Source organism: Falco punctatus (assembly GCF_963210335.1).
Source record: "Falco punctatus genome assembly, chromosome: 3".
NCBI classification, from domain to species: domain Eukaryota; kingdom Metazoa; phylum Chordata; class Aves; order Falconiformes; family Falconidae; genus Falco; species Falco punctatus.
In genome coordinates this window covers 17,779,495-17,791,771 of record NC_137582.1, presented here as the reverse complement: position 1 = coordinate 17,791,771, position 12,277 = coordinate 17,779,495, and the positions used below count along the sequence as shown (strand labels likewise).

The following is a 12,277-nucleotide window of genomic DNA, read 5'->3' as shown; positions in this document are numbered from 1 at the left end:
AATGATAGAGCTCTGTTCCTGTCTTTATTGCTGAAGGGTTTGCTTTTGTGCTGTGGCTTGTGGCTGCACTTCCTGGTCATAGTTGCATTTATGGACGTGTTTCCTGCAAGGTTCGGAGGGCAGCACCGCGAAAAATAAGCTCTGACGTTTAGAAACCACTTATGGAAAGTTATGAGCTGGCTCGACTTTTCACCAAATCCCCTTCCAAACCACTGAGGTAAATTCAGGAGGAAAGCTGCCCCCTGACGGGGCCGGGAGCCCGGCCCGGCCGCCAGGCGAGGTGCGGGGCGACGGGCTGTCCCCCGCAGGGCCCAGCGGGCACCCGCAGCGGGCTCTGAACCGCGTCCCCGCCAGCCACTGGGCCGTGCGGACGCTGCCGCCCCGCTCCCCGCCAGCGCCCGCCCTCCCTCCCTCCCGCTCCCAGCGCCGCCTCGGGGCGCCCGCCGCCCCGCGCCGCCCCGCTCCCCCCGGCCAGCGGCCTCTCCGCCACCCCCGCGCGGCCGCGCTCACCTCTGCCCCGCCACGGAGCGCGGTGGGGGCGGCGAGGGGGTGGTCGGCTCCCGCCAAGCGCCGGCGGGCGGCCGCAGGGAGCCACGGCGGCAGGCGAGGCGCAGGCGGCGGGAGGCCGAGCCCTCCCGTCACGTGACGGCGCCGTCACGTGGCGCGGCGCCGGCTGATGAGGCCGTTCCGCCCGCCCCGCGCCCAGCCCGCTCCTGCTGCCGAGACCGCCGGCGTGGGGCCGCCTCCGGGCCGCGGTGGCTGGCACTAGGTGAGCGACTGTCCCCTTCCCTGCCGGCGGGGTGAGGGCAGCGCTCTCCCGGCCGAGGGAGCGGAGGGAGGGAGGGGTGCGAGGCCGTTGCCCTCCGTGCGTGGCTGAGCGGGGGCGCGGTGGGGGGCTGGGAGAGCGGCACTTGCAGCGTGGGGGGCTCTGCCCCCAAGCTTTGGAGCAGGGAAGGGGCATCTCCCCGTCATAGGTGGTCACCGAGTGTATCTAGAGGGTGGGCACTAATCCTGGCACTCAGTGGGCGCTTGTCACCTGTGGGTCTTGTGTTGCAAGTTACAAAGGAACTGAAAAAAGTTACTTGTCTCACAGTTTGGGGTGTTGAAGCATAGAGAAATCGCGTCAGTTGCTCAAATCTTTAAAATGAGCGGCAGAATACAAACTAATTTGCATTTGCTGCTTAGCAAACCTGCCTGGACTGCTCGATCACTTAGATTGTAAGAAAAACCCCTGTCTTGGCAGTCATGCTTGCTCTTCTTTTCAACTCTGATTTTGCTGGTAGTATTTTCCAGACGTGAGGGGAGTGGGAGTTGCAAAAATGTGAAGTCCTTCATTGATGCACCCATTGGAGACCTTCCTCACAAGAAATCACACCTTAAAACCACTGCTGTAAAACCAATTCCAGTGAGGAACGTTGCTTTTCCTCTTAAGGCAGAATGGACAGCTGCTAGATGAAGAATTCAGTTGGAAAATACAAGAGTGAAATCTTTGCTTGGGATCATAAACAGTTTCTAAAGAAAAAATAATCTTTTGGTTGTTTTTTTTTTTTTTTTTAATATTTATCCCAAAGTACTTAAATTACTTTTCAAAAGACAGATTGAGATTAAACTACCAACATGACAGTATGATTTACTATTGTAAACAGTAACTTCTGTTCCTGTATAGTTTGCTCAGTGCTTCCATAAACATCAAGAGAATGAAGAAGCCTTTTTAACTTTTCTCTATTTTTTTCAGATTCCTGCCTTTCACAGTGTGTATCTGTGAAATTTCCAAAAGTACAGCAGGCTTTCTCAGTGAGTGAGATTTGCCGTGTTCAAGAAGGGAATTAGGTTCTCTGTGTAAACTCTGATACATTAAATGGGCCCAGAAAGATAGAGCTGCTAAAATAATTTTATGTGGATATTTAATAGGGTACATCTGGATCAAAGGGTTCTATACAAACAGTCTTGCTAAAATGGCAAACAGGTGCTTAAAAAAAAAAAGTTAAATACTGTAACAGGTGACAGCATTTGTTACTAAATCTTCAAGAGCATCCTTTTCCTTTCAAGGAGTTTTGTAAGGAGCTTTTTCCTTGTCTTCTATTGTCGGTCTGACAGCCTCTAAAGATTTTTCAAGATAGAAACACTTCTTTTGGCAGAGAGAGCATGAGCTGACATAACTGGACCGTTTTTGAAGGCCACTGCCTCCTCTGTGGCAAGATGCACCTTTAGAAGGGGATAGAGAGGAAGGCAGTTTGTATGTAATTCAGAAGTTCAAATTGCAGTGAACTTGAGCTGTTGTTAAAATGTTGGGATGGTGTCATAAAAGTTGGTCTTGAGGGGCCAAGCACATTTTTGGGATGGAAAAAAAAAAAGATAACAAAATAAAACATTAGAACAGAAGAGTGTGACAGCAGACATTCAGGTCTTATAGCCTGCACAATATTCATGAGGAATGTGGCAATGATCAGTTTTGGGCGCACACAAGATGTAGTTCTGGAATCCTAGGAAAAGTAGTAGAGGGAGATGCAGCCTTAGGTATGCAAAGCTTGGGCAAAGCTTTATCCTTTCTATTTAGATATTTTCCAGACTTCTGTGGGATTATAGCTTGTCAGAGGCTGTTGTTGATAGAAGTCATCTCCTTGTTATTTTCTGTATGATTCAGATAAAACTGGTATACCCGACATTTGGTTGGGGATTCCATTCTCTACCTCCCCCAAAATGATCTCAGTATAGTCCTTGAACATACCAGTTATTCTTTACATGGACTAATGCAGTATTTCTGTTTATCCAAGACTTTTGTTAGGATTTTTTGTGTGTGAACAACTGTGTATCTAAAGCAGAGTGGAGTTCTTATCTTCTGCAACTTGAAGTTAAAAATTCGGCATGAAGTTCGTGTTTGTTATAATAGCTACACGTTGTTCGAGTGAATTGTGGTAAAGCATGAAGAAGGAAGAGCAGAAGTTTGAATTTCTGAGAAGGAACCAGCTGATGTGAACAGTGTGGATAGGCACAGCATAAGCAAACTCACTTGAAGGTTGTATTAATGACAAAGGAGAAGCAGTTAATCCCTGCAAGGCTGTAGGTTGTGGGTCTGTATTGGAAAGGAAGATGGTGGTAAAGAACAATGTGATGCCTGTGCCACTCTTGTTCTACTAATGGAGCATTGGTACTAAAAGTCTGTAGCATCTTTGGGGGAAGTAGGTAGCATTTGTAAGGTGGGCTTTTGTTTAAAAGTGGTTCTAGATGTTATACTGTTAAGGACATTCGTAGAAGAGTGGCCCTTTGTTAGATTAGATTATTTTTTTCCCCAAGGGCCAGCTGTTGAGACAGGCTTGTAGCTGGTGAGGCTGAATTGGATGCGAGAAGTCACATTTCTTTCTAGCCTAATTGGTAATATGCCTAGAAAACACAGGCAAGTGTTTGCGCATGTGGACTTCTTTAGATCTCAAATAGAGCAGTAATTTTCAAGCGAACATAATCATTGAATTTGAACCTCATTGTGGTTTAGCAATAAGACTAAGCAGATGAAAGCTGCAACTTGCTTTTTGTGCTGCAGTTTTGCTTAATATTGAGTAAGAGGTGAATTGAAAACCTCTGGTGAATTGCAGTTCAACTGAAATGGCTGACATCCTGGGAGCTAAGATTTCGTCTTTGCTTTCTGGTGTTTCAGTCGTTCTGTTGACTAGTGGTTAGCTAGCTATACTTCTGTTTTCTCTCCCAAATTCTTTGCGCGTAAACTGCATTCAGAATGTTGTGTCTGTTACTTCTAGAGCAACGATTTCAAGATGCCAGGTGGTGCAAGAATCTCATTGAACTTCATGGATTCCTCTCTTTCATCTTTGAAAAACTGCCAGTCTTACATAAATACTGGAATGGATATTGCTACTCATGTTGCCCTTGACCTTGTGGAAAATTTCAGTAAGTATATTCTCTCTTCTATTACATCTTGAATTTGACAGATGAGTCCTAGGCCTACCTATTTTGACTTAGTTACTGGCAATATCTATCTTCATTGTAGGAACTGTAGCTCTTCTGGCTAGACCAAGGTGTTTTTACTCCAGTCACTTCATTGTCTTAAATGATAAATTCAGTGAAAATGTGAATACCAGGTGAACATTGTCCTGGCTTTTGTAACACTCAAGACTAATTGCGTTCCAGTGGTTGTTACCCTACAGCTTTGTGAAAACTTTTAAGGTTGCTGAGTGAGATGGAGAAGGCCTCTTAAGTGGGTGAATAAAATGATTTTTCATTCTAATACTGCTTCTTTGTGTGTGCTTTATTTGATGGTTAGGGCAAGATATATTGAAATAATGCTAATGATTTTGAGTACAAAGCTTGAGCTGCCTGTTAGGGGATGCAGTTTTTTTAAATGCTGCCTCTTCTCTGCTGAAAATCAGGCCCTTCTGCGGTCCTTCAGTTTGGACGTTTGCAAAATGGTTTACCTTAAATCTGTAATTGCTTCTAACAGTTTTGTCATTGTTATTTCACAAACAGGTGCACTGCAAAGCTGCTTTTCAAAGACAAACATGAGGCATCCCATTTCTGTGATCTTAGATCTGTGATAATTTTTTCACTAGGAAAAAAGAAAAACTTCAAAGCTCCAAAACCCTGGTAGTATTCATGAGTGGAGAATGAGAATCCTCTGAAACAAGTTTTACTGTTCATTATAAATCTTGTACTCAACTAAGCCAAGGGTTTATGTACAATCGAGATTAATGCTTTTCTCTGTCTATTGTGATGATTTTCTGTCCTTTGACCCTTTTTCCATACTGCCATCAGACACAATTGACATGTCATTTCTAGCAGGGCAGAGGAAATGGAAAGCTTGACTGAACGGTCAACTGGGGATTCTGTTAGAGGTAAAATGGTATAACCAGTTCTGTTTCCTCTGCTTTTGCACTCATCATCTCTCCTACCTTGCTATAAGTAATACATGGAAATACACTGAATGTACTGAATTCTTTCAGTCCCAAGATTGCAGAATGATCCACAGAAATTAGTTATTTGTACAAAAGTTGAAAGCTTTGATTAATTTCACCTTTCAATAGAAGCCCCTGCTGCATTCCCATTTGGAGAGGTGAAAGGCAACTTAAGCTCCACTGTGCAGGTCTGCATCTGGGAGTCTGTGCAACTCCTAGTAAATGTTGTTATCCTACTTGCTTACCTGCTTCTGACACATTAATCTTTAATTGCAACCTTGAAGCTTTTTTTGTCCATTTCCTTCAGTAACCAAAGGACCTTATTTAGCATTCTGTTCTGAGAGGAGGAGGTTATTCTTCATGGGATACCCATGGTCGTTGTTACAGTCAAGTTATGTCATGTGGCTGGAAAAGAGCTCCTAGACCATAACACTCATTTTACTTTAGCAGGGGCAACTTTCCTGTAGAGTCGTAGAATTATCAAGCACAGCCTTTTAACATAGTCCATCTCATTGCTCTATGGAAAAGGTATTCCAGACTTGTATTTGTAGTTTATACCTTTTGCATCTGATATTACAGTGTTACCTTTTTACTTATAATAGTTGTCGTCTTTGCTCCTACATTTTTCCTTGCAGAGGTATGTACATCTGTACATGGAACAAACAAATGAGTGAAGTTCCTCACTTTTACAGGGTTTTGTTTTCACTCCCCTGACTACTACACTTCAGGTTTTAATGTTCCTTACACAATGCCATTGGGAAAGATACAAGGTTTCTGTGGCATGACATACTTTTGGTAAACAAATACTTTTGGTGTTTTAGAATTAGCATTATCTGATCTGCCATACTTGATTGTTCAGCTCTTGCCTCCAATTCATACGCGGCAATTTCTATTTCTAGAATTGTTACTCATCTATCCTACTTTGCCTTCATGTTCCGAAGCAAAATATCAATTTAATTTTGAGCCACTGTTAGATAATGTGTTTCTGCATTCTTGTTCCTGTCCCATTTGCAATTTGTTTGAATTTCCTTTACAAAACTTAACTGTCCAGCTTCTGGTAGGTTTCATTGCCAGGCTTTGTAGAAGAAAGTATTCTATTGTGGCTGTTATTTTACAAGCACTCTTTCTGTGAAGCTGTTTGTTCCTTTGGTCTTTCTTTTTGGACAGTGCTGATTTTGGGAAATAGTACCAAAAATTTTCATAGTAAGTGCACAAGAAAAGTTACGTTTACATCTGAAGATAAATAACGGAAATGACAGGCAAAGTTAGTGCAGTAAGCAACGTCTGTTTCTTCTCTTAATTGCTGTTCTCCACAAGCCCAATCCTGAAAACATTTACTGATAATCATGTTTATCAAATAGTACAGAGCAGTGGTTGCTGGACTGGGTACTATTTAATGCAGTATCATGGAGGGACTTCCTGTAAACATATCTGATAGTAAGTTAGACCAAAAGATCTATTGGGATCACTTTTCCCTACTTTCTTAGGTATGCCAGTGTGTTTTTGTTGTGTGGTTTTTGTGTTTGGTTGTTTGTTTTTTTTTAACAATTAAACAGCGATTTGTGAAAGAACTTGTGTGTGATTTTTATCACTTCAGAGCTCTAGTAAAGCAGAGAAATAAGAATTCATACATTTAAGGTTTTCTTGACACGTGTAAAGGGTTGTTACGGTAAGCCAATTGTGTGGGTGTTTCTTGGTTCAGTGAAAATCACTGCCTGCATAATTAGTCCTTTAGGGCTAGAACACGCTTTTCGCTTTCAGATGTGGAGAACGATATGAAGAACGCTTCTAAAGGATGTAAAAAGAAAACGGTTTGGTGTTTTCAGCGCTTTTTGTATTCACGTCAGTTACGGAACAGCCGCAGGATTGTTCGGGTGAAGTGAAAATGAACGCTCACTAGGGGGCAGAAGAAGATAGGAAGCAAGCAGGGCTGCCACTTCAGTTACAAAAAGCATTGACGTTCTGGAAACTGGCCTCTTTACCTGTCGGTTGATCTGGCCACGATCCCTGAGTAGCCTAAAGTCCTCCCCAGGTACACCATACGGAGAACAAAAGAACTCTTACGCTGGTTATAGAGAAGCTATAAGATCCTCTCAGAATGATTTTGAATTTAAGCTTTGTAAACAGATGGTGGTAGTGGTACGTGGAAGAGGGAATAAAATTACTTGGCTGGTTGTGAAACCAGAGGGCTGCCGATAGGAAGAGGTGCCAGACTTGTGGGCAGGTATTGGCTCAGGATATTCCATGATCTATAGGAACCTCATAACCTATAGTTACTTTTCTTCAGGTATCTCAGATGCTTTGCAAACACTGGCTAAGCCCCTCAACTCTCTGGGAGGTAAATAATAGTTACAGGGATTACGTACTTCACTACCACTGGAATGAAACTCTTTTAGGTAATAATGGTTGCCATATAGAAGTATGGTAACTGCTCATAATCCAAAACAGAAAAATTAAAATTTCTTCCAACTGACTGAAACAACTGAGAAAACTTCATTAGAGAAGATGGATAGAGGTTTTTGAGTTCAATGGCAGGAACACCAGATTAAATTGCTTACCATGAATAAATACAACAATAGATCTTTCATGCCTTTATTTTGATATTATGCTTGAAAGTTTCAGACTAAGTCAAACACTGGGTTTATATTTCAACTGTAATGTCATATGGAGAATGCCCCCTATTGAATGGAGACTATCCTTTCTCTCCACAGCTTAACTCCTTTTAGGAAGCTACCATCTACCTACTGGCTTGCTTCAGTCCTGCCTAAGTAGAATTTATCTGTTTCTGGGTAAAGGCAGCATGGTTGCAAGCCAGTGCACATACTGATTCTATCATTGATTACTGTGCCTACTGTTCATTGCTGTACTGCTGTAGTTAAATTTATTCTGTTTTAAGAGCCCTGTGTGCATCTATTCGTTATATTCGGGAAAATGAACACTTGTTCTTCATAGTTAACTTATATGAGGCCATTGCTTTCTGGCAATAATGGCAGAGCCTTTTAGTTTGAATACTGTTGTCAGGTTTGGGGGATGGTTTTTTTTTCTCCTACACATTAATTGTGCTCAGAACTTCCCATTAACTTGATATTTTTCCCTATAGCTTTTGACTTTCTATTCTGGAAAGATAAAGTAATCTCACTGGACACAGCTATTCTGAGGAGTATAAACAACTGTTAGAGAAATTGACAGGGAAAGAAGGGTTCAATTAAATAATTAAACATTGTAGGTCTGCAATAAATAGTGTTCAGAGAAATCTAGAAAAGTGGGGGAATGAGTTTTGGGAATATAAATTGCGATTCAGATGACTTTGAAGATCTAAAGATTTATAGCTTCTCATCACATGGTCCTGCATTGTGAAATGTAGGACAGAATGTACCAGTTAATTTAATTCCCCATGACCTTGAATGAGTTCATTTTACTACTTTCTGCAAAATAATAATACTAATAAAAACAATGCTTCCCTATTTCAAATGAATAATGAAAAGAGTTAATACCCAATATTTCTAGGCAGACTCCCATTCATCTCTACTTATGCATACAGTTCTCATGATATCTGTTTGCAGTCCTCAACAGTAAATTTAAAATTATTCCTGTCCGTCTAAGCTTTATTTAATGCTGTGAGATATTTTGGGAATCCTAGTGAGAGATAATATGGAGGTATAGATTTTTTTATATGAAATTGTAAATAACAACAGACCTCACATGAAGAAGTCAAAAGGAAAATATTTCACAGTAGAATTATAACATTCTGAAATGTCTGTGAGGCCTTTAATGATATAAAGACTCGAAGTCTGTTGCCAGCTTTGTACTACCTCCCCTTTCTTTTGTGCCTTCTAGCATCTTGTTCACTGCTGCTGCACTCTGGAGATAAATCTTAAGTTAGCTCTAACCACAGTGATTCCCAAGTCTCTTTCCTCTAAGGAATCCACTGTTCACAGTGTGCCGTGAGGATGAGATACTGTAAGGTTCATTGCAAAAATTGCACTTAACCGAGTCTTAATTTCAACAGTGATTCTATTGCTTAGTCTACTAATACATTTGTGTCCATTTTGTTCTAGTCCTGTATAGATTTATGAAAATAAATTACTAGTGTTAAATACTCAGGTCAGGCAATGCTCATATATGATTTCTAGCAAAATAAGGCAGTTTCTGTTAACAACTGTTAATTTAGGTGAAGAATAATTTTAATGCATCTGATCCTGAAAAGCTTTTATTTTTCAGGTAACTTTGTTGATGTCCATGAAATTAAATTGTCATTTAAGACCTCCCTGTCTATTGACAATCTACAGATTTACAGCATTGAGCATCTTTATGGCATTGTGTTGTGAGCATGTGCTGGCAAAGAGCCAAAATTTTAAAAGCTCCTGTAAGGGATTAAGAATCAGTATCTAATGGCAAAAACTAGTTTCAACACACTGAATGTCAAAGGGAAATGGCCAATTTAAAAGCTCATTTTACTTAATGAGTTAAAAAGAAAGGTAAGTTTTATGTCCAGCTCAGTTTTTCTGCTGATTATCTTTAGATACTGACATTGTCTAGAGGTCGTACTTTTTTGTTCTTTCAAGAATACTACTGTGGTATAGAAACATCTTAAAATGTTACTATGTAAAAAACACGGAAGCAGAAAAACAGGCTGCGCACAGTTGGTTTCAGTATGTCCTCTCTGTGCTCAAAACAGTCTTGGATGTTCTGTGGCCCAGCCTAGCACAACACTGAGGGAAATGACACATTGAAATTCTTGAGCCATCCACCAACTTTCAGAGTGGTCTGTATTTTTTAAAGCTTAAGGATACGCTTCTATCCTTTGCTGAATTTGAGTCCTAATTGATAGGTGAATTTGATGGTGATGCAGTTTGCAATCAGTTATAAAGCAAGTAAAATCGTCTAAATTCTACTATAATTTGCATCTTACTGAATTTAGCCTCAATCTGTTTTTAAGCTTTAGTAGTGTGATTGAAAAAAGAATTCACTAAGTCAGTACTTGTTTGTCAATGTCTCTCAGTTGTGATGCTCTTCGTATTGAACTTTAAGCCCCCTATTGCCACCTCTGCACACTAAGAAACGGCTGTTCGCACTACTAATTTAACTTCCCTTAGTTGCTGAGCTGTTTTTAGTTAAGCTACTTAAAGTAGTTCTGTATTCTTAAAGTGTTCTGCTGGACATCCATGTGAAATACTTAAAGGGTATTCCGGTTTGGAATTAGTGTAACCTGCTATGTGTGTTGACTGATGTGCTGATAATGATATGAATATGCTGGCCCAGTATAGGTTTGCCATATCCAAGACAGGCATCCTTTCCCAGCTCTGCTCAGAGTTTTCAGATGTGACTTCTCTCTGCTTGCTAAGAATGGCAGTTTTATCTGACTCCTCAGGAAAAAGCAGCAGAACTTTTTCAAGAACATGCGACTGTGAAGTATGGAGAGCTGTAGATACCAGAAAGAAGAATTAACTCATGGTCATCTCCAGGCTTCCAGCCCAGCAGATTGCTTTTTAGAGGGGTCATTGTTTTTGTTTGGGCTAGACCCAAAGCTAGGTGGGACTGGGGGGAATATCCAGTACAAATGGGAAATAATTGGAAGGGCTGGAAAGTATGCTAACTACAGACAAGATGATAAGAATTTCTTAGCATAAAACTTCTGAAAAAAATTTTAAAGCATTAGGAGATAGGGTATTGTCTAATTAGCTGCACAGGTTTTCTAGTAGACAGCAAGATGCTTTCTGGATGTCTGGGGCTTTTTTCAAACCACACATCACATTCCCACTGTGAAATGTAGATGCCCTGGCATATAGAATAGCTGGGTGGGAAGCAGTTACTGCACCTGAACTCTATAATCTTATTTAGGGGGGAAAAATGAGCTGCTTTTCTTTTTCTTGAAAAACTAGCCCTAAAATGTCATGGTCAGCTGTTAGCCATGGCTGCTTGTCATCTGTATTACATAGCAGTGATCTTCCCATAGCAGTATCAGTGTCTGTGTGAGAGTTCCTCCTCTATCTCTCCACGCTTTGAAGGATTTTCTTGCTTACCAGTAGGTACAGGGCAGGCCATGGGTCCTACAGAATGTTAGTGATACGATTCCTTGGCATGTGCCCCAGGTTTACTTAGCCCTTTACAGCTCTGGCTTTTCCTGCTTGTCTGCTCGTTTCCCATTGCATAACCTGCTCTCTCTGCCAGCAGAGCTTACCTCAATTCCGGCTGCTTATCCCATTTGTCTGTTCCCCTTGCCCCAGAGCTGTGTCTGCACTTCCCTTCATGTGTGCTGCACTGCATCTCACACGTGCAGTGTCTTCCCTTTACTGACCATTTTCTGTTCTCCAGATTGCTTGGGATCTGCTTGCGTCATGATGCCTGTTAAATGCTAGCTAAACAGTAGTTAGTAAGGTAGGATTTTTTTTCAATGTGTATTTAGCTCTGTGAGATTACCTACATCACTTTGATTTCCCTCACTGCTCTCTTAAGGTAGTGTTAAACAGGAATCACTCTAAATGTTGCTGACCCTTGTTGACATAGGAAGGAGCGTAACGAGTATAGACATGTCAGTTAGCTTAGTTTTAAGAAGTTATTGGCAGCTTTTTAATAGACAGTTGGTTCATGAGTTTCTATGGAATATCCACTATTCCTACATGGAGTGGCATTCTAAATGCATCACAGCAACCTATAACCAACAGTCAGACTTGAACATCTGAAGTCTGTTCATCACTGAGAGCAGGGGACCTTTCCATGGAAGTTTCTCTGTCATTGACCTAAAACTTCTCCTAGTTGGAATGGTGCAAACTCCAGTATAGGGATGGACTCTCTAGCTGTGTTTGAATATGAAATGGTTTGGTTAATTTTTTTCCTTTGTAAGTTTTTTTTCTTGTTACTTTTTATTGAAAATTCAAAATGGCAGTACCATAGTGTAACACGAATCTTAACACTGGCAAAGTTCTTGTGCATGAAATGACCATGATGTGACTGTTTTGGGATCCAGAGGTAAACCTGTTGACATCTGTGCTTCTAAAATTCTCAAGCTCTGTTCAAAGTTTCCATAGTGTTTGAAATTACTGTGCTTCATAAAATTAACCAAGATGTAAGGTATTTGACCTGAGAACAGGAGATAATATATAGGCTAGAACGGCACTTCACGACCTGCTTGAGTAAGAGGTAGCGTGAAGGTCTGCTGACTGAGGAAATGAGCAGGACTAAGGTTTGACTTGCTATCCTGTTCTTGTCCAGAGAAGATAAACTGCGTCAAGATGTTTTCTTGCACGTCCTGCCTTCCTCCACAATCCAATTGTGGTTTTGTTAGGTCGCTCTCTACCTCATAGTGGCCTCATAAAGAACAAAGCTGTGATCTGTGTTGTAGGGACCCTGCATGAGGAATTAAGACTGTTTTCCCG

At 41.3% G+C, this 12,277-nt stretch overlaps 2 protein-coding genes across 2 annotated transcripts in view; one reads left to right on the top strand and one right to left on the bottom strand.

Annotated features, from left to right (window-relative positions):
- Positions 1 to 643, bottom strand: part of WASHC5 (WASH complex subunit 5) — a 28,673-nt gene extending 28,030 nt beyond the window's left edge. The window contains exon 1 of the mRNA XM_080378360.1: positions 511 to 643. The gene's annotated coding sequence lies outside the window, so the exon portion shown is untranslated. The remainder of the gene's footprint in view (positions 1 to 510) is intronic.
- NSMCE2 (NSE2 (MMS21) homolog, SMC5-SMC6 complex SUMO ligase) overlaps positions 636 to 12,277 on the top strand; it is a 136,252-nt gene continuing 124,610 nt past the window's right edge. The window contains exons 1-2 of the mRNA XM_080378389.1: positions 636 to 769; positions 3,753 to 3,900. Coding sequence (XP_080234515.1) covers positions 3,768 to 3,900 — 133 coding nt within the window. The 5' untranslated portion in view covers positions 636 to 769; positions 3,753 to 3,767. The remainder of the gene's footprint in view (positions 770 to 3,752; positions 3,901 to 12,277) is intronic.